Below are 27,080 nucleotides of genomic sequence, written 5' to 3' on the forward strand. Positions count from 1 at the left end.
AAAAAAAAAAAAAAAAAAAAAGACATACACCCTCCTCGCCTTCCTCCGCCGCAAACCCGGCCTCACGCCAACTGCCTTCAAATCTCACTACGAGAACCACCACATCCCCCTCCTCAAGGACATTCTCGGCCCCGAGCGCTTCCCTACCGTCCACAAACGATACTATCTACCCCGGGTTGAGAAGCCTATCCCAGACACCACGGACAAATCCCCGGATGGGACCCCCCTACTGATCCCCATCCCCCCCGCGAGGGAGTCATCCTCCCCAGCACCGTAGCCGGGGAATTCTCCTGGGACTGCTGTGCAGAGGTTGTCCTTCGTGATCAGGCCCACCACGAGGCGTTTCATGAGGCGTTAGTGGCACAGGGGGAGCGGTTACGCGCGGATGAAGAACGGCTTTTGGATCGGGGGAGGATGAGGGTTGTGTATTTTGTGGCGGGGGCGGAGGTTAGTACTTTTGCTGGGTAGGGTATAGTCTACGAATGTGGTTGATTGAGTAGCTGTTGTATGTACATTGGAGAGTGTGGTGTAGGGGAGGTAGTTATGATGGTAGTGTTGATCATAGTTAGGGCTATAGCTGTGGCTGTATATTAGGGGGCAAGCAAAAGAAGGATTTCAAGATGACTGTACCCGAAACCACCTTGTTCAAGACCTGCTTTGTTATATTCCTGTTACAAATACTCTTATTTAGCTGTTTGTATGGATAGCTAATACTTAGTCCTAGGGAGTATAATCCCAAAATGACTTCATCCTTCACAAAGGTTAAACTCATGACAATGACAACATCAAGGTCCAACTACCACTTTGTGACAGGTAGTCCGATATAACATTCCATATCTACAATTCCCGTACTCGGCAAGGTATACATGAACGCTCCGCCGTCTTTCGCATAAGCTGTTTGAGCTTGATTCTCGAGCCAGCTGGAATTCAGACAAGCCACAATACCCGCCTAGCAACAAGACTATCTGTTTTTCCGTTCCGAATTAGTTCCATGAGGCTTAATAGATATGTAGGAGTACACGATCATTGGCCTCTAACACCTTTCCAAAGTGTCTCTGCTCCAGGAGCGGTCAGTGAGCATTTAGTGTGTCCTGGAGCTTTAATTGATGTGTGGGGATCACACAGTGGGTGCTCACGTGAGACAACAGGCAGTTCGCAGAATAATGCGACAGTTATACATCTACACGACTATGTATCCCATAACAGATCCTCTCCAAGGAGCGCCTTGACGAGTGCAGAATGCAGCCAGTGGACAAGTCGAACAGAGGAACGATCAAGTGGGAGCAAATTAACACCGCTCTTTTATAGAAGTTTGGATGCAAACGGGGGGTGTTCCGGTGGCCTCCGGAATGAGGCGAATCTTTTTTGTGATCAGTGCATTTGCAAAAGTGAGGCGCCAAGCGCAAGCGACTCCCATTCCTTCGTACGCCCCTTCGATGCTTTGCAGTGTCGTCAAGGTTCCAGCCACCTCAGGATCCTCTCTTTGTGCGCAATACGGGGAATCCTCTGTCGCCTTTTCCGCAGGTTTCAAACCAAATTGAACATCTGCTGAAATCCAAAGAAGCTTTAAAACATCACCACCACCGGCCGATCCTGATCCCGGGTATCGCTTAAGATATCAAGAGCTTATTCCACCTCCTGTACTGGTCCCCTTGGAACTTGCAGGGGGGTTAACCCGGGTAGACTACAAAACACAATGTCGCTGTGATTATCAGCGCGGCAGAAGCCCACTAGCCAATTTTCACCGCGCGTGATCCACTTTCGACTGGAATTCTGGGAGATTTATCTATCAAGCTGCTGGGGGAGTGGATCAGGGAATATCCCCATCGTCCCACCACCCCCGAGACAAGGTTTCTCAGATGGGACTCTCCTATTCCCTACCGTCATTCGCCACAAGCCATCCCGCCGACGGGCCCCGGAGACTCGATTGCAATAAAAAAAAATAACAACTGTCGGTGGGCGAATGGTCTCCCATGCACACCATACGATCGTTTGAAGTAGATGGTGAGTACGCGATAAATGGACACAATATGGAGTACCGACAGTCATTTCCCAAGTTGAAAGAAAAAGAAATTACGTTTCCCCTGAAGTGATGCTCGTGGCCACCCGTTTTGTGTGAAAGTAAAGCATCGACAACCCCACTGGCATCAAGGATATCTGCCAAGTACTCTCCGTATAGTACACAACAGGACCAACGCCGTCTCCATATTCTGGTATGGCCGCGCGTGACACCGACGCACTGGATCATACCTAGCGTACGCAGCTGGAGACGGATTCAAAGGGCTCGAAACAGGCATGAGTAGGGGAAAAGCCAAACCAGGGGAGAAAGGCGGGCATGGGAGGAGTATTAAGGGCTCCGAAGTTGATATGCTTAAGACTGGAATGTCTCTCTGCTACATACCCTCTTGCCCCCCCTACGTTCAACTCGTTCTAAAGGGGTAAAAGGTTCTGAAGACCTGTTCCATTGCGCAAGAGCCATCTGAACACAACTCGCGGAAAGCCGCATGCAAGCTGCAATACACCGAACGCTCACTCCGGCAACGAAGACCGTGTCTTTCTGCAATGCCTTCCATAACTTTTTCTTTTTTTCTTTTTTTTTTTTTTTCTACGATCGCCTCCTTGGCTCTCTTTATCCATGGCCAATGCAATCATTCAACAAAGAACCGGTGGCGCCCGTGGCGATTCACAGTATTAAATAAAATCCTTGATTTCTAATACCGATAGTATCATGCATCTTTGGGGAGAGAGACTCGCTTTCGCAATGCCGGGTACTGGCATTGTTTTTTTTTTTTTTTTTTTTTTTTTTTTTTTTTTTTTTTTTTTGGCACACGCCGAATCCTGGGGGGAGGATCGTACAGATCGTATGGATATGACCCCATGTGCCCGTTTTTGATTTGATTTGAAATATTTATTTTATTTTTTGTCATCTGGAATGTTACTGAGACCGGCGAAAAATCCCCCTTTCCAACGTGGTGAAGGACAGGGGATCGCCGCGTGGGGAGTAAAGAGAGAGAGCGAGAGAGAGAGACAGAGAGAGAGGGTGGAAGTTCCTTCGCGACCGTTAGGAATCCATTCCTGCCCCTTTGACGATGTCTCCATCGGCGTCTCCACTCCAACCCAACTAACGTTTACTAAAACCCCAGCAGATCCAGAGGTAAAGTTAAACAGTAATGCGGCCAGGACGCGAAGAAAACGAACCGATAAATCACCAACGAACTAACTAAGACCTGAAATCATTGCCGACTCGGCATCCCACGTCATCCAGCATCAATGCGACTAGTTCGATAGGAGTGGACGTTTCCGGATGTCATTTGTTTTCCTGCAATCGTCCATCTCCAAGACTTGTATGGATCAGCCTCACTTTGCCTTCTCCCCTCTCCCTCTCGTGGCCTGGGGGAAATGCCGAAAATAATCCCAACAGTGGCGCTCTTGGGGACTAAGAAGTTTTCCGTTTACTATTATAGTTTCATCTCCTACTGTTCCCATTCATCCTTTCTTTGACTACTAACCCGAACCCAGCGTTGATTACATTAGTGCCTGTGCCATACCCTTGGTTGGCCTGCATCGTCTCTTGCTCTTTCCGACAGTCTCTCTCGCGATCTCTCTTTGAATTCAATACTTCTAAGGCCCGAGTGGAGAAATTCATCATCCTTGACTCTTTCCTTTTCTTTCTGTCTTTCTTTCTTTCTTTTTTCTCTCTTCTCCCTCCCTCTCTCTCTCTCTCTCTCTCGCTCTCTGTTCTCGTCTCATGACTGTATTCAGATCTTACGTTTTTCAAGTTCCATCTCATACCATTGGCTTATATCAACACTCTTCCATCCCCGTCCACTCTGCTAATGAAGTGGCTTGACCTGTACTCCCTTTCGGCATTTCTGTAACCCATTGCCGTTTGTTTATTCGTTCGACCTCTCTAGTCTTGGGTAGTGGTCGCATAGAAAGCCATTGGCTGTTCTTCAACTTTACTTTTTCTGGACTTGGCTCCTTGGTGGACCAGTGGACTGGCTTGGCCCTTGGTCGCCCTCGTGCCCTTTATACTTCTTTCAGTGCGGGAGAAACCCAAAAAAAGGGTCCTAAAAGAGCAAGGAAGAACAAAGGGGAAGAAAGAGAACAAGGACAAAAAGCAGCAACCATTGCAACTGCGTGCGATACAAAAGACAGATCACCTGGAGAGGATTGAAGATCGTTCTGTTTTGGGGGTTTTGTTTGGTATCAACGGGGGTTGATCGACATCGGGTTACCCGCATCAGGTGAGCACTATTTCCTCCCTCACCGTAATCCCTCCCCCTTCGGCCTCAGGCAAGGACTAACTGAAGGGCTGGGGAAAGGGATCTCTTTCATCCAATTGCCCCGCCGACAGTGTGGAGGGTTGCGGTGCCTTGCGTCCATCAAGAGAGAAATGCCCGTGACCCCCACGATCTAACGCTCCACACTTCTTCTAATCATTCCTGATTTACTATTTGTTCCTCCCCGGACTCCACGAGTTTCCTCAACCACCCCCAGACTAGCAACTTCCTCCCCGGCTGTCAACGGGACTGGATGGGAAATGGACCTTCAAAGAGCCAAAGAGGCACGGCGGGACGCCGCTCCCGGCAACAAGGAGGACAGCACGGAGGGTCCTTTGGAACCATACGGAGGCAACGGCCACTCCAAAGATTCCCCCAAGAACGACTCTCTAGATCATCGGGATCCGAACAAAAGCAAAGATCCGGCGCAGGTAAACCAGCAACATCAGGGCACTCCATTTACCTGCGACCATGAGATGCACCAGGCTTCGTCGGCGTTTCAGCAGCCCGCGTGCAGTAACACCCCCTCGCCTTCCTCACAGGCAATGCGCATTCCTCCGGAGCTGGGCCTCAGTGCGGAGGAATATAATTTGTTGCTCACGGCCAAGAGATACCCCCCAGTCACCAAAAGCACCCTGAGCGAACTCGATTTGCCTTGTATCATGAGCAATATCAACCTTCGCATGGATGCGAACTTCGACCGCGATCTCCATTTCAAACCGGATCTAGACGGCGAGAAAGGTCGGCGAAAAAGGAAGGAAGCGGCCGACTACTGGGAAGCCATGGCTACAGAGATAACTATCTACGCATTCTGCGCCGCTCAGCAGCCGCTCACCCCATGTGACCATATGTGGGCAGACCAGCAGCAAAGCTTCGAGCCTCGACTACCGTCTTTGTTTGACACCTTGCAGGATGTTCTGAAAACCCTGGTCCCGGAACGAGATCATCCTAGTGTGATGCAAAATCTCGAGGTACCTTTACTGATGCAGCAAATTCGGAAGGGCGTCCTTAATATGGTAGACGTGGCGAATTGGCTCGCAGCATTGCTCAAGACCCATTGCGCTCCAATGCGTGATGAATGGGCAGACCGTATGGTGGAACAGATCAGCTCGGGGTCACGGTCACAGGACTCTTTGGAGATTGTCCGTGGTCTCCAGACTCTGTTTGCCATCCTGGAGGCTATGAAATTGGTAAGGCCTCCGACCCTCGGCGGGCACAATTAGGGCAGGAGGAAACACCACTAATACGTTGAGATAGGACGTTGCAAACCATCAGATCCGCGCATTCCGGGTGCTACTTATAGAAGACACTATACCATTTCTGCAAGAGTATTTTCGCAGCAAAATTGAACGGGATAACTTCCGCGTGGAGTCGTCACGACTATGGTACCAAGAACTACGTGAACGAGATTTGACCAGGATGGAAAAGCCAGACAACTTCCGCCCCCTTACGGTTTTGCTTGGTGGGCTATCGGATCTCCTGCTGCAGTTCCATACTCCGGAAAGTTTCCCGGAAACGTTTATCTTCGACTCTGATCGCTTGTGGCAGTTGCGGACCTGTCTGCAGAGCCTAATCACGCTTGACATCTGTTGGGAAGTCTTTCAGCGCTGTGTTAATCCACTCAAACGATATCATCCAGCTCAGGTACAAGCATACGCTACTTTCCGGTCTCGCATCGAGTCCTTGATAGATGAGAGTGAGGACTGCAGACGACGGTCGCCTCAGTGGATGCAGAGTATACGGTGTATTGCATTGGAAATTGCGCATTTTGCATGCAAGGCATATGGCTGCGAGATTACTATGGTCCCCGATAGCGTCATGGCGCGTATTGAAAACCAGCTAGAGACCCATCTGTTGGGCGAGTCAGAACTCTTCCAACACTTCCAAAGTTTATGGCGTGAAAATTTGATGGCGGCCACCATGGGCTTTGCACAACAGTACCTAACCATGTCACCTCTGGCTATCTGCGAATCTCAACGGAGCCATCCTCACTCGCCAGTCTCACAGCAACACTATGGCATTGAACGGATTGCCATGCGACTCGCACACATGGGTGTCCTCCACTGGCGAGTCTGGGCGCCTATCCTCTACGTGCGCGAATGTGTGTCGCCGACCGACGTGGCGATGGGCAACCATGACATGGCATGATGCTCTACGCAGATGTGTTGGCATAACGTGGTGAGGACTGCTTTACATTTGTTTCCATGCTTTTCCATTTTAGTTTCGCTTTTCTTGACGTGCAATTCAGCGTTTTTGCATTGGTAATTATTGGTTCTGGCGTTAACCGGGGGAAAATATCCATACATTAAATGCCGATTGGCATCTGGTGGTGTTCGTCTTTTTGGCATCTCGCCTGTTTGAATAGAAGGGAGGGAACTTGTTTTCCGACTACCTGCGCATTGATTCAGAGGATAAAATGTGTACAATATATATATAATCCTAATAGCTTAAAATTTAGTCAACTAGTAATGCGGGACTAGTCACTTAGTCGAGTTGTCAGGTAGTTCCAAAGGATTACTAGTAGGTCCACCTGTTACCCTTAGAAAGTATGTCCTCACTACATCGTGGATGACTTACCTCAAACCAAACGCAATACCATAGGAAAGCTTATTATAGCAGCTAGTATATTTATCTGAGTGAATGGGTTGCCTATTCTATATTTCGTTTAGAGAACGTTGTCTCTTCCATCCTGGCATATAGTTATCTACGCACGTATGAAGCCGAATACCATACACCGCCCGGATGGTCTAGTGGTATGATTCTCGCTTGTGAGTACACCTATATAGTGACGGACTCTGAAACCAAATACTAATGAAATTAATAGCGGGCTGCTTAATAGCTCTAGACTGGTCACAGTTTAATATGCGAGAGGTCCCGCGTTCGAATCGCGGTTCGGGCCCTCATGTATCCTTTCTTTTTTCTTTTTTTCCCATTCAATCAATCATTCATTGATTATCGTTGACAAAGAATGGGAGCAATAGATATATAATTATAGATATCTATGCTACTCCATATACTAGGATAGAATGCACCTACGACGTATTCGACCCTTCTATGATCGAAGTAATCAATCCTCTAGTTCTGCTCCGTATGTTTTAATCAATATCACCAGCTATTGAGGAGGATGATGATGATACATGGCTGGTAACAGTGAATCAACCACTAACAAGCGGTGTCTAAAACAACTTCCAACAAAACCAGAAATATTACATCATCTGCCCGGATGGTCTAGTGGTATGATTCTCGCTTGTAAGTCCTCGACACATCAACTTTATCCACACAACCAGGGTACTAATTATCTATCAGCGGGCTGCTTAATAGCTCTAGACTGGCAACAGTTTAATCTGCGAGAGGTCCCGCGTTCGAATCGCGGTTCGGGCCCTTACCTTCTCTTTTTCTTTTCCTTTTTTTTGTTGTAGTGAAGATCGATAATAGTTACGCTATCAAGGAGACATGGTTGATATATTAATGCGCATGAGGAGGAGAGAGAGTATTCTGAGCTTCTTTGGGATCTCTAGCGCATTGAAAATATGTGTGTTCAAGGCTGTATAAATGAATGGGACACAAGTCCAAACCTAGTATGTCTTATGTAAGCCAGCAATACTCTCTAGATCAGATAACTAAACTAGATAAATAAACTTAATCAATAAATAATCCATACGGAAGTTCATCACATCCACATCTCAATGGAATGCGAACCAACCCCCTCCAAACCACATAATGCGCCCCTCCTCACCCCTCCTCAACCCGACCACATGGCTCTCATCCCTCAAAACAGCCCAGCTCCAAAAGATCGCCCACGCAACGGGCATCCGCTCCGCCGGCCCCAAGGCAGCCCTAATAAGCCGACTGGAGACGGAGCTCGCGCAATGCGAGTACACCGTCCCCCCCAAGAGTAAGACGCAGAAACAACAAAAAACGCAGCCCCAGAACCTCAGTATCCTCAGCATCGACATGGGTATCCGCAACCTGGCCTTTGCGCATCTTCTGGTCCCCGGTGCCACAGGTAGTACTAGTACTAGTAGTAGTAGTGCAATGCCGCCGCCAACCCTAAACGCCTGGCGCCGATTGGCCGTCTCGGATCTACTAGTACCTGAGCTGGGGTCAACAGGCTGGACACAGCAGCCATCTGATATGGATGAGCTCAGCGAATTAGCTTGTCAAAAGGAGAAAGATGCGAAAGACATGTTCCATCCCTCGCCGTATGCCAAACAGGCTTATGTGCTGATCACGACGCTGCTGGAGAAATACCAGCCCACGCATGTCCTCATCGAGAGACAGCGGTTCCGCTCCGGTGGCGGCAGTGCCGTGCAGGAGTGGACGCTGCGGGTCGGCGTCTTCGAGGGCATGTTGTATGCTGTTTTGTATGCGTTGCGCCGCGAGAGGGGGCGATCTTCTTCTTCTTCTTCTTCTTCTTCTTCTGGTGGCTCGGCGCCCGTGGTCCTCGGCGTGGAGCCGCAACGCGTGGTCCGGTATTGGGGGGATGGGCTTGGCGTGGAGAAGGAGAAAAAGGGGAGGAGTAGTGCGCGCGAGGGGAAGAAGGTGAAAATGGATTTGGTTGGGGGGTGGTTGGAGGATGCGTTGGCGGATGGGGAGCGGGACGTGAAGGTGGCCGTTTCGGGGGAGGGCGAGCTCCGGCAGTGGGTGGAGGCGTATTTGGCCAAGTGGAAGGGCCAGAAGAGGAGACGCGGTCAGGTGGGTGTGCTTGATATTGGGAAGCTGGATGATTTGGCGGACTGTCTGTTGCAGGGCGTGACCTGGTTGGATTGGCATATTATGCGCGATCGTATCTTGCGCGACGGTGTTGGGGCTTTGGAGATTGATTGATTGATTGGTATCTCTGATGTATAATAGACTGTGTATACTGTGGAGAGTATTACGTGTAATAGAATATACTAATGAACTACAGGGGCTCCTTGTCCATATTTGTCTACGTGTCCCTCGTCTACCAAAACGTAAACATAACCCAAGCCTGTGGATTTCTGTCATAGGAGATACATATCGAAATAATTCGCCGTCATATCCATATCCATAAGAGATCATCATAGTTTTGGCGTAGCAGATTGAATCAGACGTCTTACTCCCGGAGTCGGCCAAAGAAACTTTTGTACAGACCCAACTCCGGCATGAGACTTTCTCCTTCCCACTGCTGTTTCCCTTGTTTTGTGTGACCGTAACCCACTGAGCCGTAGCGGGCCGTCCCGATATACATAGATTTCAAAAAGTGCACCACGAGAGGAGAGACAGAAGGGAGAAAGAAGAAAGCTTTGTTGGTTAACGTAGGACCGGATCGATCCCGATTGCAAGAAGCGAAGAACCACCGGCCAGGTTGCCCTTGCCGGATAGGTGAAGAAAGGTATGTAAGAATGTCTAAATCAAGTTTGTACCAGAAGTAAAAACAGCATCTCCCTCATCGGGTCCAGTGCCAGCGCGCGGTTCGCCACGAAATGAAATCTTAGTTACAGACGGTCATATCAACGCTCCGAGGACCAGGGGTGTCATGCGATCCAGGCGCTTAGTGGGAGCGGCGGAAGTTGGTGGGGAAAGCGTGCTTGCTGCTGGTCAAGAAGCCAGTGGGCTTGGCGGTGCCACTGGTGGGGATGGGCAGGGTGCCGTTGCCGAAGGGAGGACGTCCAGAGTGGGTAGGGACGGGGAGAGGAGCCTTGGTGTGCTCAGCACCGTCGTCGTTGTCCTCGCCCTGGTCGTTGTCATCCCCGTCCTCGTTGTCGTTACCCTTATCGTTGCCGTTGTGCTTGCCATGGTTTCCAGAGTTACCAGGGTGCTTCTGGTGGTCGTGGTCACCGGGCTTAGCAGTAGCGGTAGGGGCCTAGAAATCCAGTTAGCAGCTGACAGTCACCGACAGCAAACGAATGAACGCATACCCCAGTGACGGTTTCAGTGACGGTGGCAGTCACGGTGACGGTAGCCTGTCCGGTGCAAGCCTCACTGCCGTCGTTGCCGCCGTTGCCAGGGGCAGCAGAAGAAGAGGGAACCTCTACCACGGTGACGGTAGAAGTAGAGGTGGAGTGAAGCGTAGTGGTCTGCTCCTCGCTACTGGCAGTAGGAACAGCAGGAGTTTTCTGGGATGATAGTTAGTCCACAGTCCTGGGGGGGTTTCAAAGGCCTACGGGGCGAACATACGGTGAAGATAGTTTCAGTGTTAGTGGCAGTCTTGTGGATAGTGGTGGTGACCACGCTCTTCGAGGTACCAGTGCCGAGGGTATAGGTGATGGTGATATCCGTGGCCGATCCCGAGTTGTTATCACCAGAGCCAGAAGATCCAGGGACACCAGTGCTGAGAGGGGGAGCCTGGGTAATGGCCGACGAGCTGGCGTCCGAGGTGGAGGAGGTGACGGCGGAAGAAGAGGTAACAGGAGAAGAACCAGCAGGCACGGAGGAGCTGGGGGTCAACACCGGGGTTGGGTAGACAATCACCGACGAGGTGGACACGGTCGAGTTGACGTTCCGGGGATGGAAGAGCTTGTGGTTGCGGGCATGGCCGGCCTCGGAACCAGCAGCCAGAGCGGCCAACAGAGCGACGGAGATCTTGTTGTTGAAATGCATTTTGTGGATGTAGTCTGACAGTCAATGTCTTTGATCTAGATGGATACGGATTTGATATTTGGATTTGTGTTTCCTTTTCTTGATAGAGAGACTGCGCTAGTCAAGTAACGAGAGTGGGATGCGAAATCTATTCGCAATGTGAACGAATGACAGGGGACCTGAAAGAAAGAGAATGGTCTCTGGCACAGAGAGCAAAAGTAGAGAACGTATAGAGCAGTCTAGCGAGTGAACGGAGGAAGCGGGAGTTAAAAAGAGGGCGAGGAAGGGGACGGAATCATCTTATGTTGGAGACCGTCTGGACTTTCTGATACTTTCACCCAGAAACAATCCACAATAATACACGGGACCAATCTAATACCGCATACACCCCATTATTTTTCCCTGCGTCGTCTCCTGCGCACGGGGTGCCTGCGACGTTACCGATCAAATCATCCCAGAAAATTAATTTGGTGTATGATTAAAGTGGGGCGGCCCCGAGATGAGGATCCAGTTTCATCTCCCCAGTTCTGCCCGCGGATTGGTCACTCCCGTGGGTTTAATCTCGCCGCGTGCCTGTTCCATTTCCCGTCGCACGGTTGTACCTTTTTTCTTTTTTCTTTTTTTTCTTCTTTCTTTTTTATTGGCTTTTTCGTTCATTTTTTCTATACACACCAATTGGGTGATTTTTTCACGTCACACCGTTGGGAACTCAAGTCAAATCTGACCATCCAGATTCGATTGCTTGAAATTACATGTCTCACACCCGTCCGACAAAATAATATAAAAAAAAAAAAGACCACCGGCGTCTATTCAACTTCTCTAGACAGGTGGTCCTGGTCCCCGTCAAAGCTGGCCGTGGTGAGGTTCAAGTTCCATCCATATCAAGGACCAGACTGAGTACCAGGTACTGAGCACTCCTACTTAGTACTAACTAGTAGTATCTAGTCAGGTACCGGGGTGGACACCAAGTGGCCACCGGGGCCTGATTGGCCAACATGCATGATACTGTACCGTAACCACCACCGCAACTCTGGGACGCTCGTCTTAGCGCAAGTGGGTGGCTTATCCAGAGCGCGATAGCATAAGACGTAGTATCCGGCTACGCCCAAACGAGCAAAGGAAAAGAAGAAAAATCTGCCACCGGCCCCCCCTTTTGCCTCATCCGAGAATGTTCTGCCTAGTCTAATACCGAATGATCATGGCAATAGGGGTCGTTCACCGTTCATATCGTAGTCTTATCCTTTCTGGTGCATCCTCCGGAGTATATAGTAATATACTCCTTGACAAACTTTTCCTGGCGGATCCCACAAACATCTAACTATTGAGTCCCTAACGAGGAGTCCGTCTAACCGAGAGTCGGGGAGAAGCTCAGCCGAGGCTGAAACGACCCTGTAACACGTCTCACAAAGGCCAAAGAAATGGGCGATGATGCAAAAATCATCACCATGGCATGATGGCTGATGGGAGAGCGTACATGTCAAGACTTAATAGACTACCTGGATACGAGCTTTGACGGATGTAGATCATCCCATCACTGATCTTGACAATTAGAACCCGGACGATGATCAGAGCGACAGCACCGAGTGGATCTCGGCAAAGGGTTCCAGAGTCCAGACAACTTCGGCTTGTACTCGGTATCCAGCCTAGATCCCGGACGAAATCACGAGTACGGGGGACTCAAGACCGCGACAACCCAATTTACCCGTAATTTTTGGGGACGTTTGACAAAGGACAAGATTTGGGAATAAAGTTTCCCCTTGGATTTGGGGACGGAAAAGAACTCCCCAGATGGAATGCTTCGTCTCGGGAATTGACTGGGGCCAGTGTTTCAGACTGATGACCGTGAGGGCTGTGGATGGTGTTCCTTCCCGCTTCCCCCCAATACTAATCAACCCGGGAGTTAACCACTAGTTAAGACATCGATATCGATCAAATCTGCGCATCCACGGCAATTTTCTCGTACCGTCACCCCTCCAGTGGAAATTGCGTGCAGTAGGTGATATGCGAAGAAGCAGTCTAGACTCTAGTCCTCTCTGATAACTTTCCGAACGCCACGGTTTCCAACCTGCTAGCGGACAACTTTCCAGACACACGGGTAGATCGGTTTCATGTTAATTGGTGATACTCACACGGCCTGAGATGAGTCTCCTTGAGATACTCCATCAAGAGACCCATCATTCGTACCAAAGCTGCTTCTCAGGGTCCTTGATTAAGATCTTCCCGCTGCCAATATAGTTCAAGGACCGGTTACGAGACGCAGAAAATAACTCACTGACCACCGTTTGTTGAGTTATGCTCCAACGGACTGAGCCACAAAGGACAATGCAATTCTCCCTCACAAAACGGGTGAGTTGAGTTTAGCTGAGCATCTAGTCCAGAGTATAAACTCCCATGTTGTTTAGGGTTGTCTTTGTATGATGCAATTCTCTGCAGCCACCCGCGGGGACCGAATCCACCGGGCGCCAACCCTCGGAACTTCTCTCAACCTTCCATTCCATGGATCTCAGCGGTCTCCACTTGAAGCTCTTGTCCTTGTCTGACCGTTGACGTCCCCGAAGAGAAGGCCTCGGTACTACACTTTAAACGGTGGTTACTGCTCTGCATAATAGAAAAGTATGACGACCCCAACCCTCCAGACACTCCGAGCGCAATATAGTGCGACCTTGAAGCGCTTTATCGCGTCGAGCAAGAACTTTGAAATCATCACCTCTATCGCCGTTACTCAATCTCCCCCACCACCAACTCACATTCCAGATGTCCTATATGTGCTAGATTCATCATTCAACCCGCCAACTCTTGCTCATCGCAGGATAGCTAGCACCGCCCTTCTAGAAAATGCGAGCAAAGCGCCGCGGCTTTTACTCTTGCTTGCGACCCAGAATGCGGATAAACCTTCCAAACCAGCCTTGTTCGAGGATCGTCTTGTCATGATGGAACTATTCGCGAGAGACCTACTGGCATATCTACAACCCCATTTCTCGACTCCAGAGAATGGGAGTCTTCCTGAAATCGATATCGGTCTCACTAAAAAACCGTATTTCGTGGATAAAGCCGCGGAAATCGATACTGCGGGGGTCTATCCGGAGTCGCTGGAGCAGGTTCATCTCACCGGTTATGATACGTTGATCCGCATCTTCAACCCCAAGTATTATCCCCCAGAACATACCCTCCAGCCATTAGGGCCTTTTCTCACCCGCCATCGGTTGAGGGTCACTATGCGACCGGGTAGCGAGTGGGGCGATGCAGAAGAGCAGAGGCAGTTCCTACTCAACATGGCTCAGGGTGGCATGGAGAAAGAAGGCGGTAAGCCTGAATGGGCTCAACGGATTCAGCTCGTGGAAGGGAGACGGCCAGACCAGAGACCGGTGAGCTCGACATTGGCCCGAGAGGCCATCCGATCGAATCCCCAAGATCTGGGTGGGCTGGTCCCCGACAACGTCCGGGAGTTCATCCTGTCCCAGCAACCATACTCGGAGTAAACGATATTACAGCATTAATGAGATCTTTGTTGCATGGTAGAGTAAATGTGATGCGCCGATGAGCGCTACCCGTCGACGATCTATAAAATACAGGACGCCCTCGTCTAGGAGCATATATATTCGCCCAGGACGACTAAAAACTTTTCCGTCATAAGATTCAACCCAAACACCATACCGCCACGACGCCCGCACTACGTTTTTAATAGAGTCATAGTAGCATAAAACCCCCGCATTATCGTACAACCCAGACCACGGCGCAAATGCCGACCTTTAATCATCATCCTCCTCTTCTTCCCTTTTCCCCAAAGTATACGCCAGTCCGCCACCAACCATGTTGGCCAAGCAAAGACCCATGGTCACACCGCGGACGATGCCCCGGGCACCCCATTTCTTCATGAATGGCTGGCGTCGCCGACCCGCGAGCAAAAGGTAAAGTCCCGACCAGGCAGCGCTAATTCCTGCGCTATCGGTCTTAAAGCCTTGGAGATTGGCATAGCTCGTGAACAGAAGAACGGGTGGGAAGAGCATCGGCAGTGCTTGGAACGGTCGCATGTACTGTGCGGTAATGAAGGTTGCGAGGAGTGTCGGGGTGAACGGATTCTCTGTAGAATTATGATGTTAGAGACGAGACAAAATGGGGGAAAGCGATCAATGGCCAAGCGAATGCTCACCTCCCCATGCTTGAGCTTTTTCAATGAGAGACTGCTTGGTCTTCTCCACTGCAGATTCCGAACCGGCCATTGTTGCGATCGGAGATTTTAGAAGATGGAGCTTGAAATAATTTGTAAAGAAGAATTAACTAGCTGATTAAATCGGGGAGCGAACGATTAATTGTTCAATTGGGTGCGACTTTTGAGGTGTCGCGAATTGCGAAGCTGCTTGTGGAAGTTGATAGGTAGTGGAGTGATACGCTTTCCTGACTAAACTAACGTCTTGGTCTTGTCACCCGCGGCTTAGTGGCCGGTTCAGTCAACATAAATCTGAACCTTCGAAAAGACACCACGTTTATCTATCAGTAATCACAGACCACTTTTGCCCCGGATTTTACACCAACCAAAGTTCTCAACGCAGGGGTCCAATCAGCCAGTCGCCGGAATTTTTAAATCGTCGCTATTGGATTTTCCCAGCGTCGTTTGCGAAAAATTAGTCCTTATCGGAACCCTCACGGGCCCTTTCTCCTCCGACAGCCTTCGGATTCGCCATCGTCCTCTAGGAAAGGAAACGAGGAACTGCAGGAAGGTGGGACAAGTTAGAGGCTCATAAAAACAACGGACATATCTTTGCTCGGGCACAGGATCAGAGCCTTGCCACCATGCCGTCTGCCACAGCGTCTGGGGTAGACAATGGCGGCTCTGCGAAATCCCGCGAGCACAGTCAAGGAAATCAAGACCGCAAATATACCCCGGATCAAAAGGCAGCCGTACTACGGATACGGAAATGCTCGTCGACTGCATACTACGAGATTCTGTCTCTGGAGAAGACGGCCACGGATGGCGAGATCAAGAAGGCGTATCGCAAGTTGAGTCTGTTGACACATCCCGATAAGAATGGGTATGAGGGGGCCGACGAAGCATTCAAGAGTGAGTTTTCCGCTGCTAGTATTATCGCTCTGCGCTTCGTTGCTGACGCTAGGAATAGTGGTGTCGCGCGCTTTCCAGGTCCTATCGGACTCGGACAAGAAGTCTAGGTATGATAAATTCGGAGGAGATCCGGACAGCAGATTCGGCCCCAGCTCTGGGCCTTCGGGTGCTTCTCCTTTCAGCGGATTTGGCGGTGGCTTCCCACGCTCAGCAAACCCTGGTGGTGGGATGTACGAAGAGGAGATATCGCCGGAGGAGTTGTTCAATCGCTTCTTCGGTGGCGGTTTTGGTGGTATGGGAGGTGGCTTCAATACTTTTGGTACGGCTGCGGCTTAAGTGTTTCATTATTTCTTGCAGGGCTTCTTACTGACTCATGCTACGTAGGTGGTCCTCAGTTTGTATTCAACATGGGGGGTGGGCCCGGGTTTAGGGTCCATCAATTCGGTGGTGCTCGGCCTCGCAGGAGGCCGCGCGAAGCGAACAGTCAGCCCGAACCAGCGCCTTCGTTCTGGGCCGCTATTCAGCAATTCTTGCCTCTCATCCTTCTTTTCGTCTTCCCTCTGCTTTCTTCTCTTTTCTCCGGCTCCTCCACGCCCGCAGGCCCCTCATACAGATTTGATGCAGCAGTACCCCCTCACACGATGCAACGGACAACGCCGAAACTCCACGTTAACTATTTTGTTAACCCGGGTGATGTAGAAGACTTCAGCGCGCGCAAGTTCCGTCAGTTAGACCAACGGGTTGAAGTGGAATACGTCAGCAAGCTCCGGTATGCGTGTGAGAGTGAAGTACACGCCCGGGACCGTATGATTCAGGACGCCCAAGGCTGGTTCTTCCCCGACGTAGAGAAGATGAAGGCGGCAAGATCCATGGAGCTTAAGAGTTGTCGGCAGTTAGACTCGTTGAAAGGAAGATACTAACCGACATGACAACGGGTTTTTTCACTTGCGTTCTTTTCTCTCAACAAATACCGTGACGTTGTTTTATTAGCCGCATCTATTTCTTTCATACTTAATGTTGTCCACGCAGTATTCTGGGGGCCCTTTCGTTTCCAATTAGATGTCAATATATGTGCCGAGGTTGATGGCGTCGCATGGTCAGAGATGTTGCTGGGAAGTCTATAACGATATGCGATATAAATAGTATGAGTCTCAATCATTGTATGTACATGGAGAAAATTAAGCGATTAACTACTATGATAGAGATTGGGATCACTGATACGGCGGCAGTAATCGGGGTAAGTTCAGAGCGGAGAAGATGAACGATTGGCGGCAAAACGCCCGACACAGCTTAGTTAATGCAGACGAATCTGAGCGACTGCAACAGAAGGGTCTCTCGCTCCCAGCGATATTAGTACCTAATCTCACATTCATTCATTCACTTGGCCTCTGGTTCTCAGTTCGTTCCCCGCAGCGTGACCCATCGATCTGAGAACCCGGCACGGTTCGGTGACCATCGATTCACTTTTTCCATCCTTTTCTCGCTGCTTTTCTGCTCATCGATTTGGCTCCGCATTTTCTGCCCCGCTGGTTGACAAGCCTTTCGTTAGGTACGGGGCACCGTATCTTTAATACTCAGAGATGTCCGACAGCCTCTCTGAAGCGGATAAGGTTCGATTTTGATTTTCTAGAATTTTTCGGTCTGCCGTGGTCCTTGGTAGGGTGGTTCTGACCTGAGTAGATCCGCAACAAGCGCTTAGCAAAGCTTGGAAACCCGTCCCCGTCGTCCAGACCAGAAGGCACAGAGCCATCAAGCCGGCCTCAATCTCCCTCGACCCCAGCACTTTCCCGAACACAGTCCCGCGCCGGCAGTGCAGCGAGTTCCCGAGCAGCGTCGCCAAGACCCGACCTACAGTCTGAAGGGAAGCGGATCAAGATCACCCCAGCCGTCTCGAACATCACAGGCCCCGATCGGTCACAATCGGTCACCCCAGTTTCTGGCACCCCACCGCCGCCGAGGGCAGAAGAGAGTATCGAGGCGTTCGAGGACCGTACACTGAGCGCGGTGTTCAAGCTGACGTTGAAGGAGGACCGCCGACGGGATATCCACGGACAAAGATTGACGTACCTCTCGGGCCTCAAGAGTGAACTCGAGGACCAAGGTCGCGATCTTCGTATCGAGACAGCTGTCCTAGACCAGGCTCTTCTGGAAGCTGCCTCAAATGCCCCCCAGCAGAAGCCCTTGGATTATCTGTTGCCGTGTTGGCGGAGGATATCGAGGCTGCACAAGGGATTCCGTCGTGCTCGCGAAGATGACCCGAAGTTTAATGTCATATGCGAGGCCCGGCGCCTTTGCTTGAGCTATTGCATGTTTGCGATTACAATGCCGGAGATGTTTGGGTATGTACTGCGTTTCAGCTAGGTGGTTGGTGAGACACTAACATGGTATTGCTAAGGATCGAACCGTCCGGACAGTCGCCCCTTAAGCCTTACCTTCTCTTGGACCCCGAGGATGATAAGGGCGTGGATTTTGAGTTCTTAAGTGAGGCTGTCAAAAGGTTTGAAGAGGATGAGAACATCAAGCCAGCATTCATTGCGGCGGTAGAAGAAATGAGCAAGGATCTTGCGGCCATGACGATCAATGATGATTATAAGCCCTACGTAACAGTATGTTCTGCCATCCCACCTTCTACCTGAGCGTCTTGTCAACCTCATTTACAGGCCCTACGGAACCTTGTCCGTCATGCGGTTGTAGGTGCTGCCATCACAGAGTCGTCCTTGTTCAATGAATCTCGGGAGGCTGCAACATTTGAGAAGGACACGTTACTCGGGCCCTGGTTCCGTCTATCGCCTTTGCAAAGTGCAGTGACCTTGACCTATTTCTCAAGCCCCAAGACGAGAGACCAGGGGTATATTCTGAACGCACAGCGCTCACAGCGGATGATGCAGCAGATGCTGAGCTCAGATCTTTTTGACATAATCAACCATCTGATTCGGGCGTCGAAAGATGCGCGTGAGAGAGTTTTGGACTGGTTCGCCGCAGCTCTGAACATTAACCACAAGCGACGCGCTATGCAGGTTGATCCGAATACTGTGTCCTCGGATGGCTTCATGTTCAATCTCACGACGTGTCTGGACCACCTCTGTGAGCCTTTTATGGACGCCAACTTTACCAAGGTAGACTATTCTGAAATGATTACATGATTTATCTTCCGCTGACTCGACCATTAGATTGACAGGATCGATGCAGGATATTTGCATCGGAACCCTCGAGTTGATATGAAAGATGAGACCAAAATCAACGCAGACCAGCATGCGTCTGATGCATTCTATGCTAAGAAGGTTGATGGCACCTCCAACTTCATCACAGAGATCTTCTTCCTCACAGTCGCTGCTCACCACTACGGTAGCGAGTCATTGACGTCAAAGCTGGATCAACTGGAGAAGGACCTTCGACACATGGAGAATACAATTAACAAATTCGAGCAAGAACGGCAGAAGTGGAGCAACAACCCAATGCAACTCAGGGTCTTTGAGCAGGCCTTAAAGAAATACAAGGACAAGTTGGACTTGGGTCTTGCCTTGAAGTACAGTCTTCAAGGTGTGCTGTTCGACGACCAGTGGCAGGCCCGTTCCATGCTGTTCATGCGCTATGTGATTGTTTTCCTCTTGAGACTCGTGTCTGGCAAGAACTTCCCCCAAGAGCCCATCCAGTTGCCTCTGCCCGAGCAGCAGCAGGAAGTATGGCAGTGTCTTCCTGAGTACTTTGTGGAAGACGTTGTGAGCAATTTCAAGTTCATCATGTGGTGCATGCCTCAGATCATCACCGCAACGCAAGGTGACGAATTGGTCATGCTCTGCATAGCCTTTTTGGAAAGCACTAGCTATATCAAAAACCCGTATCTGAAGGCCGGACTTGTCTCTATTCTCTTCCGTGGAACATGGCCTCGCCCTGGCGGTGCGCGGGGCGTTCTGGTGGACCTACTAAACTCCATGCCCTTTGCTAACGAGTATTTGCTGCATGCTTTGATGAAGTTTTACATTGAAGCTGAGCACACAGGCACCCATACCCAATTCTTCGACAAGTTCAACATTCGTTATGAGATCTTCCAGATCATCCAATGCATTTGGCCGAACACCCTGTACCGTGCCAAGCTTTCCAACCAGGCCAAGCGGAATCTGGATTTCTTCGTGCGCTTCGTGAACCTGCTCCTCAACGATGTGACTTTCGTGCTGGACGAGTCGTTCGGTGCCTTCATCACCATCCATACAACTCAAACGGAACTGCGTAACGGAGCGGGCATGGATCCCACCGTGCGACAGCAGAAAGAGGAACAACTTGCCTCTGCTCAGCGCAATGCGAAGTCTTACATGCAATTGACCAATGAAACGGTGTCCATGCTGAAGCTCTTCACCGATGCTCTGGCGGATTCATTCACCATGCCGGAAATTGTGCAAAGACTGGCAGACATGCTTGATTACAATCTGGATGCTATGGTGGGCCCCAAGAGCTCCAGTCTCCGGGTCGACAACCTGCAGGAATACGGGTTCAATCCACGAGCCTTGTTGAGCGAGATCGTCGATGTGTATCTGAACTTGATGAACAAGGAGAATTTCATTGTGGCCGTTGCTCGGGATGGACGGTCCTACAAGCCGGCCAACTTCGAAAAGGCTGCGGAGATCCTGCGGAAGTGGTCACTCAAGTCTCCCGAGGAGCTCAAGCGGTGGGAGCAGCTCCAGCGCCGGGTGCGGGAAGCCAAGGAGGCCGACGAACAAGCAGAGGAGGACCTCGGAGAGGTCCCCGACGAATTTTTAGGTATGTCCGGGGAGCTGTTGTTCTTGGGAGTCCTGGCAGTTGCTAACCAATCTTCCAGATCCTCTCATGTATACCTTGATGGACGACCCTGTGATTCTTCCTGGGTCGCGAGTGTCTATCGATCGCTCCACCATCCGGTCTCATCTTCTGAGTGACCCCCATGATCCGTTCAACCGAGTTCCCCTCAAGATGGAAGATGTCACACCTGGTATGTATTCCGTGCGGTCGCCATTGCAGCTCCATGTTACTAACTCTTCCGATACAGACACGGAGCTCAAGGCCAAGATCGAGGCATTCAAGGCGGAGCGAATGTCAGCGCGCAGAAAAGCAGCGACGCAGAGTGCATCGGAGACGATGGACACGTCTGCTGACTGATGGGATATCCGTTTGTTTACGAGTTTGGTGGTCGTTGGACATAGATCCAGATCCACGATATTCCTGAAATTGGAACGATACGGGTTTAGTTTTATTGTTAATGGTTTGGATCGGAGTGGGGTCTTCTTTCCTTGCTCCTTCACGACTTGTAGCTTCGCTAGATGTTGAGGCTTAGCATAGATGAACAGATTAAAACTTATGTCATATTTGGATTTATCATTATTTCTGGAGGGATTTAGTAGGAGTGGCCAGTAAAAGGAAGCGGATCATCACTTGCATGAAGAGTGCCGGGGGATCCATGTTCAAGCCACCATGTAGAAAACTTTCGGCTCCTTCGCAGATTTTATAGGCGAGAGCTTATTTACTACTACTAGTACTATATACGAGGTGCATCCTCCAACCACTCCAGATCTTCGCAGTCTTGGGTTTGGTCTGGCAATACGGAAATTAAAGATGCGGAGTCAACATGGGAAAAGTCCCGCTAATCCTCATAGAGAAGATCGACTTCGTTCTCTTTGTCAAACAATCGAAACAAACACCTGACAAGTTGTGGCATCTATACGGTGACCTCATCGCCAGCCAGCATTCAATTTCTCCCGTTTCTTCACTCACCACGAAGGAACCCATCTTCAACAGTCACCATACCCAGGCAGAAATAAACACAATGGGATCAACCGTCTCAATCCTCAATTCCCTCCCACCCCTCCAGGATCTCCTCCACCCGACCCCGGAAACGTACACCCAAATCCTCTCCATCTGGCAATACTTCGCCCCCGTAAGTTCCCACCACCACAAACCAAAAGAACACCCTAACTAACTCCAACCAGTTCACAATATTCCTATGGCTCACCACCTGGTTCCCAATGGGCAAAACCTCGCTAAAATCCTCCATCTTCAACATCCCAGGCCGCCTCGCCTGGTCCGCCATGGAACTCATGGCGCCCCTAAACCTCATCCATGTGATGCAAGCTCTCGCCCCAAGACTAAACACAGACCTCACGTCCCTTCCACTCGCAAACCAGGTCGTAGCCGCACTGTATCTCATCCACTATGCCAATCGCGCGGTCATCTCCCCGCTATTCGCGGCCCCGAGCATGTCCCCCATCCATGCTTCCATCGCCGTCAGTGGTCTGACCTTCAATTGGTTCACATCGACCAGTCTTGCGGCGTGGTTGGTGGGGTACCATATCCCTGTGACCGGGTATAGAACGGATGGGTTTGGTGGTGCGAGTTCTACCAGACCCGTGATCTCAGAGTATCTCCCCTACCTCGGAATCGTGCTATTCTTCCTGGGGATGGCCGGGAACATCATCTCTGAGCGAACATTCTTCCGACTCCGCCGCGAAGAAGCCAACAAACTGCACGCCCAGAAAGACAATCCCGCAAAGAATGCCGCGAACAAGTACTCCAAAGTCTACGTCATCCCGCCGGCAAAGGGCCTTTTCCGATTCATCCTCTACCCGCATTACGTCTTTGAATGGCTCGAGTGGACGGGTTTCGTCCTCGTGGGCACCGCTGTGTACCCTGCGTCTGGGGCGGTTGTGCCCGAGATGAGCCTTGCGCCGTGGTTGACTCCGGCGGCTGCGTTGGCGCAGAGGTTGCGCGTGCCGTTGCCATTGGCGGCGGTGGTTTTCGTGGTGAATGTCGTGACTTCCATGGTGCCGCAGGCGAGGTTGGGGATGAAGTGGTATTTGAGCCGGTTTGGGAAGGACAAGATTGCTGGGAGGGGCGCCGTGGTGCCTTTCTCGGGGTGGTTGTAGCGTAGTTCTTTGGTTTGTTCGGTTCCATTGTACAGGATGCATGCTTGGTTCTGATGCCGACATTTTAATATAGTAGTAACTTCGTTAAAGCTGGGTGCTGATTCGGTGGACACATATTGTGAGATTGTTAAATATTCTTGTATATATCTTTTATATATCTTGTTCATCAAATTTACATAGGATGACCATAGCTCGGTGTCCCTCTTCCTTAGCTTGTCATCCTCATACTTTTCGTATAACAAGCATATCCGTCTTGGCTATGGAAAAAAGGATGAAAAAGTTTCGACATGGATTGGCTGGAAGGACAATAGGATTGGGACAGACAAACAAGCTTAACTGCATCCCCTGGTGACCTCTTCATCATATCTATATTCTCTTTATCGCCTGGTCATTGTCCGCTTTGCGTTCGTCTGCTCCGTAGATATCGACAATACAATTCTGTATCAGAATGATCTGCACAAAGGCTTCACAACAGCTTTGTGCCTAGCATAGTTAGATTTATCTTACAAGATCTGCAGAGACATCACGCTCCTTATGACTACGAATGGCAAACAGCACCTACATATACTAGTAATGTGGACAAAAAGTTATGTGTGAACTCAAGCTCGGCTACAACACCGTCTTGTATTAAATTTTTAAGGTGGAAACCACCCATGTATGTATGATTATACACATTGTTGAAATAGTTGGAAACCATCGGCGAAATCCAAAGACAATCTCGCTCATGCTACCTCTCGCAGAGAAGGCAGCACGAAGAATTAAAAAGAAACAACCGTCACCCCAGAATCGGGGAACGCTGAACTTGCAATCATGTCCAGGTTTGGCTAACGCCGATGTTGAAATCGTGAATGTTGAAAACTCCATAGACCCCCGGGGATATCTCTAGAAACCCTGAACCCAGTATGTTGAACTTTTGGTATCATCATCGTAACTCATCATAAAACGAAACGAATTCGTCTCCCCCGAAGCGACAGGTTGAGAATGTCGCCCCTTCATGGGTTAATATTAATTAAGGTACACCATTTATTTGGCATACTTCTGGCGGAAGTACTTGGCCGCATTGACCATGTTGGACAGAGCAGCCTTGGTCTCGGGCCACTGGCGGGTCTTGAGACCGCAGTCAGGGTTGATCCAGAGCTGGTCAGGACGGAGGTACTGAAGCATCTCCTCGACGCGGTCCTTGATCTCCTGCTCGCTGGGGACACGAGGAGAGTGGATGTCGTAGACACCGGGTCCAATGTGACGGGGGTAGGCCTCGTCAATGAAGACCTTGAGCAGCTTGGCGTCGGACTTGCTGTTCTCAATGCTCAGAACATCGGCATCCAGAGCGGCAATAGCGTGGAAGAAGTCCTGGAACTCAGAGTAGCAGAAGTGAGAGTGGATCTGAGTGCCATCGGCAACACCGGTGGTGGCCAAGCGGAAAGAGCGGACAGCCCACTTGAGGTAGTCCTCACGCTCCTTGCCGGAGCGGAGAGGGAGACCCTCACGGAGGGCAGGCTCGTCGACCTGGATGACCTTGATACCAGCAGCCTCAAGGTCAATGACTTCGTCACGGAGAGCAAGAGCCAGCTGCTGAGCCTGGACGGACTGGTGGACATCGTCACGAGGGAAAGACCACCGAAGACAGGTGATGGGACCAGTGAGCATACCCTTCATGGGCTTCTTGGAGATGGAGACGGCGTACTTGGACTCCTTGACGGTCATGGGGGCAGGGCGAGAGATGTCACCAACAACGATGGGAGGACGCACGCAACGAGAACCGTAACTCTGGACCCAGGCGTGGGTGGTGAAAACGTAACCGGTGAGACGCTCACCGAAGTACTGGACCATGTCGTTACGCTCAGGCTCACCGTGGACGAAGACATCCAGGTCGAGCTCCTCCTGGATCTTGACAACATCCTCGATCTCCTTCTCGATGAACTTCTCGTACTGCTCAGCGGTGATTTCACCCTTGGTGAACTTGTTACGCTGGACACGGATCTCCTTGGTCTGAGGGAAAGATCCAATGGTGGTGGTGGGGAAGAGAGGAAGGTTGATAGACTTGCCCTGCTCGGCATGACGGACGGGGAAAGCAGACTTGCGGTTGTGCATCTCCTCGGTGACGGCAGCCTGGCGCTCCTTGACCTTGGGGTCGTTGGTGCGGCTGGACGAGGCACGGCTCTGGACAGACTTGGCGTTGGCCTCGAGCTGCTCACGGACGGCAGCAGGGCCCTCGGTGACGGCCTTAGCGATCACAACGACTTCGGCAGTCTTCTCCACAGCGAAGCTGAACCAGTCACGCACTTCGGCGTCGAGGTTCTTCTCGCTTTCAAGGGTGTGGGGAACGTGAAGGAGGGAGCTGGAAGTGGCGACGATCACACGGTCCTTGCCAAGCTTCTGGATAGCCAGCTCAACCTTCTCGATGGCGGCCTTGAAGTTGGTCTTCCAGATGTTACGACCATCGACAACACCGGCAGAAAGGACCTGGTTGGGGCCAAGAGCGCCAACAACGGTGTCGAGCTGCTCAGGGTTGCGAACAAGGTCAACGTGGATACCGTGGAGGTTGTGAAGAGCAGGGAGGACATCAATGTTGTGAACAATGTCACCGAAGTAGGTGGCGAGGACGATGCGGGGAGCCTTGTCACCGAGAGCACCGAGCTTCTCGTAGGCAGGCTTGAAGGCATCCTTGGACTTGGCGGGGAGGTCAAAGACGAGGACAGGCTCATCAATCTGAACGTCCTCAACGCCAGCCTCCTTCAGCTTCTGGAGGAGCTCGACGTAAACAGGGACGAGGTCGTTGATCTTGGAGATGGGGTCAACGGTCTGACCACGGTCAGCCTTGGCAAGAGTCAGGAACGAGACAGGTCCCAGAATGACGGGACGAGTGACGATGCCGGCCTCCTTGGCCTCAAGGAACTGAACAACAGGCTTGGGCTGAGCGGCGAGCTTGAAAGTCTGGTTGTCCTGAAGAGTAGGCTTGACGTAGTGGTAGTTGGAGTCAAACCACTTAACCATTTCCTGTACATCAAATTAGACCCATTTGTCGAAAGAAGACGGACTAGTATAACATACCAAGCTAGGAACATCAATGGCGGCCTGGCCATCCTTGGCAGGCTTCTGGAGACCACGGCCCATGGCGAAGTACTCGTCAAGGGGGTGGAGGTTGTACTTGCTGTATCTCTCGGGGATAACCTAATTGAAGAGGAATGTCAGAGTAAGCTTGGATATGAAAAACGAAGGGAATAGCGACTTACACCGAACATCTGGATGTGGTCGAGGACCTGATCGTAGAAAGCGAAGTCATTGCTGGGGATGATGTCGACACCAGCATTCTTCTGGATCTTCCAGTGCTCCAGACGGAGTCTCTTTCCCTCAGCCAAGAGATCGTCACGAGAGATCTTTTCACCCCAGTAAGCCTCGGTGGCCTTCTTCAGGTCACGAAGCTTTCCCATACGAGGGAAACCCAAGACGGAGCTATCGACAAGCTAGGTTAGCATTATTCCATGACCGAAGAGTTTGTTGAAAGGCCCAAAGAGGAGGATTGACATACGATTGAACCATCTTGACAGATATGTGAGTACGGATTTAAGGGAGGAAAGGTAGGAGGATAGGGAATGGAGTAGAGAAACAAGATAGAATTCTTGTCACAAAAAAAGAAGAATGGATCAAGAGATACAAGAGACAGTCACCGTCTCCTGTAGAGGGAAGGGTCAAAAGGGGGAAAAGGGATGAAAGAGAATAGAAGAAGAAGAACAGAGCAGGAGGGCGAGAGGAAGGAATAAATAAGAATGGGAGCTGGGGATGGATGGAGGGGAAATGAACGAGAGCGACGGAGTGGAAACGAAGATGACATGAAAAGATCAAGTAAATGGACCAATCGAGGGGCAGGTTGAATGGAGGGGCAACGTATTTATCGTTACGCCGACTCGCCGACAATACGGCTAGAGCTCGTTCTGGTACAAGTCGGGGAAAGATCAGGATGGCGTGATTGCCCCCGTTTCTCTCCCAGACCCGTAATTTTAAGTAATTTTAGGTCTCCGTCCACTCTGATCACCACATACGGTACCAACCAGACTCTCCAGATTCTGTCAGCTTTGGTGATAAAGGGACTGGGCCTTATCTGGTTGCAGTTTAGCCCGCCCACGGACGCTCCGGGATCGGCCACTCTTTACTGGTTGGTACAATACAGTATATCCTGTATTCATACAAACTACGAGTATTTCTCCTGATAAGGTACAATATATACTTTTTTTTTGTCAATTTCTGCCAGACCGAAAAAAAAATTAGAGAGAGAATTAGAGAGAGAAAGAGAGAGAGAAAAAAAAA

The 27,080-nt window shown here is 50.5% G+C and overlaps 10 protein-coding genes across 10 annotated transcripts; 7 read left to right on the forward strand and 3 right to left on the reverse strand.

Annotated features, from left to right (window-relative positions):
• The first annotated feature begins 882 nt into the window (after positions 1–882).
• BDV37DRAFT_115824 (uncharacterized protein) lies at positions 883–1,711 on the forward strand. The gene has a single exon (XM_032078468.1). The coding sequence runs from the start codon at positions 992–994 to the stop codon at positions 1,550–1,552; it is 561 nt and encodes a 186-aa protein (XP_031941472.1). The 5' UTR covers positions 883–991; the 3' UTR covers positions 1,553–1,711.
• A 2,683-nt stretch (positions 1,712–4,394) lies between these two features.
• BDV37DRAFT_115831 (TCP11 family protein) lies at positions 4,395–6,512 on the forward strand. Its single transcript, XM_032078469.1, has 2 exons — positions 4,395–5,473; positions 5,541–6,512. Exons 1-2 carry the CDS (start codon positions 4,544–4,546, stop codon positions 6,429–6,431), a joined length of 1,821 nt encoding a protein of 606 aa, XP_031941473.1. The 5' UTR covers positions 4,395–4,543; the 3' UTR covers positions 6,432–6,512.
• A 1,491-nt stretch (positions 6,513–8,003) lies between these two features.
• Positions 8,004–9,110, forward strand: BDV37DRAFT_282967 (uncharacterized protein; the record flags this gene model as incomplete). Its single annotated transcript, XM_032087186.1, has 1 exon — positions 8,004–9,110. One exon carries the CDS (start codon positions 8,004–8,006, stop codon positions 9,108–9,110), a length of 1,107 nt encoding a protein of 368 aa, XP_031941474.1.
• Positions 9,111–9,556: 446 nt separating this feature from the next.
• On the reverse strand, positions 9,557–11,082 carry BDV37DRAFT_115845 (uncharacterized protein). The gene is made up of 3 exons (XM_032078470.1): positions 10,425–11,082; positions 10,166–10,363; positions 9,557–10,110 (listed from the first exon to the last, which is right to left on the reverse strand). Exons 1-3 carry the CDS (start codon positions 10,845–10,847, stop codon positions 9,799–9,801), a joined length of 933 nt encoding a protein of 310 aa, XP_031941475.1. The 5' UTR covers positions 10,848–11,082; the 3' UTR covers positions 9,557–9,798.
• A 2,359-nt stretch (positions 11,083–13,441) lies between these two features.
• BDV37DRAFT_271495 (nicotinate-nicotinamide nucleotide adenylyltransferase) lies at positions 13,442–14,305 on the forward strand (the record flags this gene model as incomplete). Its single annotated transcript, XM_032084732.1, has 1 exon — positions 13,442–14,305. One exon carries the CDS (start codon positions 13,442–13,444, stop codon positions 14,303–14,305), a length of 864 nt encoding a protein of 287 aa, XP_031941476.1.
• Positions 14,306–14,575: 270 nt separating this feature from the next.
• On the reverse strand, positions 14,576–15,046 carry BDV37DRAFT_282970 (uncharacterized protein; the record flags this gene model as incomplete). Its single annotated transcript, XM_032087187.1, has 2 exons — positions 14,576–14,907; positions 14,977–15,046. The coding sequence occupies 2 exons, from the start codon at positions 15,044–15,046 to the stop codon at positions 14,576–14,578; spliced, it is 402 nt and encodes a 133-aa protein (XP_031941477.1).
• Positions 15,047–15,195: 149 nt separating this feature from the next.
• BDV37DRAFT_247763 (J domain-containing protein) lies at positions 15,196–17,120 on the forward strand. The gene is made up of 3 exons (XM_032081911.1): positions 15,196–15,885; positions 15,944–16,204; positions 16,270–17,120. The coding sequence occupies exons 1-3, from the start codon at positions 15,618–15,620 to the stop codon at positions 16,803–16,805; spliced, it is 1,065 nt and encodes a 354-aa protein (XP_031941478.1). The 5' UTR covers positions 15,196–15,617; the 3' UTR covers positions 16,806–17,120.
• BDV37DRAFT_247766 (ubiquitin-ubiquitin ligase UFD2) lies at positions 17,109–21,219 on the forward strand. Its single transcript, XM_032081912.1, has 7 exons — positions 17,109–17,495; positions 17,566–18,224; positions 18,281–18,491; positions 18,546–19,001; positions 19,056–20,640; positions 20,699–20,848; positions 20,906–21,219. The coding sequence occupies exons 1-7, from the start codon at positions 17,466–17,468 to the stop codon at positions 21,013–21,015; spliced, it is 3,201 nt and encodes a 1,066-aa protein (XP_031941479.1). The 5' UTR covers positions 17,109–17,465; the 3' UTR covers positions 21,016–21,219.
• Positions 21,220–21,642: 423 nt separating this feature from the next.
• On the forward strand, positions 21,643–22,967 carry BDV37DRAFT_247768 (3-oxo-5-alpha-steroid 4-dehydrogenase family protein). Its single transcript, XM_032081913.1, has 2 exons — positions 21,643–21,790; positions 21,843–22,967. The coding sequence occupies exons 1-2, from the start codon at positions 21,680–21,682 to the stop codon at positions 22,773–22,775; spliced, it is 1,044 nt and encodes a 347-aa protein (XP_031941480.1). The 5' UTR covers positions 21,643–21,679; the 3' UTR covers positions 22,776–22,967.
• Positions 22,968–23,614: 647 nt separating this feature from the next.
• BDV37DRAFT_115944 (5-methyltetrahydropteroyltriglutamate--homocysteine S-methyltransferase) lies at positions 23,615–26,398 on the reverse strand. The gene is made up of 4 exons (XM_032078471.1): positions 26,305–26,398; positions 26,009–26,228; positions 25,827–25,946; positions 23,615–25,772 (listed from the first exon to the last, which is right to left on the reverse strand). Exons 1-4 carry the CDS (start codon positions 26,313–26,315, stop codon positions 23,799–23,801), a joined length of 2,325 nt encoding a protein of 774 aa, XP_031941481.1. The 5' UTR covers positions 26,316–26,398; the 3' UTR covers positions 23,615–23,798.
• Positions 26,399–27,080: the final 682 nt, after the last annotated feature.

This window comes from Aspergillus pseudonomiae (genome assembly GCF_009193645.1).
Source record: "Aspergillus pseudonomiae strain CBS 119388 unplaced genomic scaffold BDV37scaffold_32, whole genome shotgun sequence".
Taxonomy (NCBI): Eukaryota; Fungi; Ascomycota; class Eurotiomycetes; order Eurotiales; family Aspergillaceae; genus Aspergillus; species Aspergillus pseudonomiae.

Coding starts and splice junctions, on each gene's coding strand:
- BDV37DRAFT_115824 (XM_032078468.1), top strand. CDS start 992: ATGAGGCTTAATAGATATGTAGGAGTACACGATCATTGGCCTCTAACA.
- BDV37DRAFT_115831 (XM_032078469.1), top strand. CDS start 4,544: ATGGACCTTCAAAGAGCCAAAGAGGCACGGCGGGACGCCGCTCCCGGC. Junction 5,474..5,540: donor TCCTGGAGGCTATGAAATTG/GTAAGGCCTCCG, acceptor ACGTTGAGATAG/GACGTTGCAAACCATCAGAT.
- BDV37DRAFT_115845 (XM_032078470.1), bottom strand. CDS start 10,847: ATGCATTTCAACAACAAGATCTCCGTCGCTCTGTTGGCCGCTCTGGCT. Junction 10,364..10,424: donor ACACTGAAACTATCTTCACC/GTATGTTCGCCC, acceptor CTATCATCCCAG/AAAACTCCTGCTGTTCCTAC. Junction 10,111..10,165: donor TCACTGAAACCGTCACTGGG/GTATGCGTTCAT, acceptor CTGGATTTCTAG/GCCCCTACCGCTACTGCTAA.
- BDV37DRAFT_247763 (XM_032081911.1), top strand. CDS start 15,618: ATGCCGTCTGCCACAGCGTCTGGGGTAGACAATGGCGGCTCTGCGAAA. Junction 15,886..15,943: donor GGCCGACGAAGCATTCAAGA/GTGAGTTTTCCG, acceptor CGCTAGGAATAG/TGGTGTCGCGCGCTTTCCAG. Junction 16,205..16,269: donor AGGTGGCTTCAATACTTTTG/GTACGGCTGCGG, acceptor CATGCTACGTAG/GTGGTCCTCAGTTTGTATTC.
- BDV37DRAFT_247766 (XM_032081912.1), top strand. CDS start 17,466: ATGTCCGACAGCCTCTCTGAAGCGGATAAG. Junction 18,225..18,280: donor ACAATGCCGGAGATGTTTGG/GTATGTACTGCG, acceptor GGTATTGCTAAG/GATCGAACCGTCCGGACAGT. Junction 18,492..18,545: donor ATTATAAGCCCTACGTAACA/GTATGTTCTGCC, acceptor CCTCATTTACAG/GCCCTACGGAACCTTGTCCG.
- BDV37DRAFT_247768 (XM_032081913.1), top strand. CDS start 21,680: ATGGGATCAACCGTCTCAATCCTCAATTCCCTCCCACCCCTCCAGGAT. Junction 21,791..21,842: donor TCTGGCAATACTTCGCCCCC/GTAAGTTCCCAC, acceptor AACTCCAACCAG/TTCACAATATTCCTATGGCT.
- BDV37DRAFT_115944 (XM_032078471.1), bottom strand. Junction 25,947..26,008: donor ACCACATCCAGATGTTCGGT/GTAAGTCGCTAT, acceptor CTCTTCAATTAG/GTTATCCCCGAGAGATACAG. Junction 25,773..25,826: donor CCATTGATGTTCCTAGCTTG/GTATGTTATACT, acceptor TTTGATGTACAG/GAAATGGTTAAGTGGTTTGA.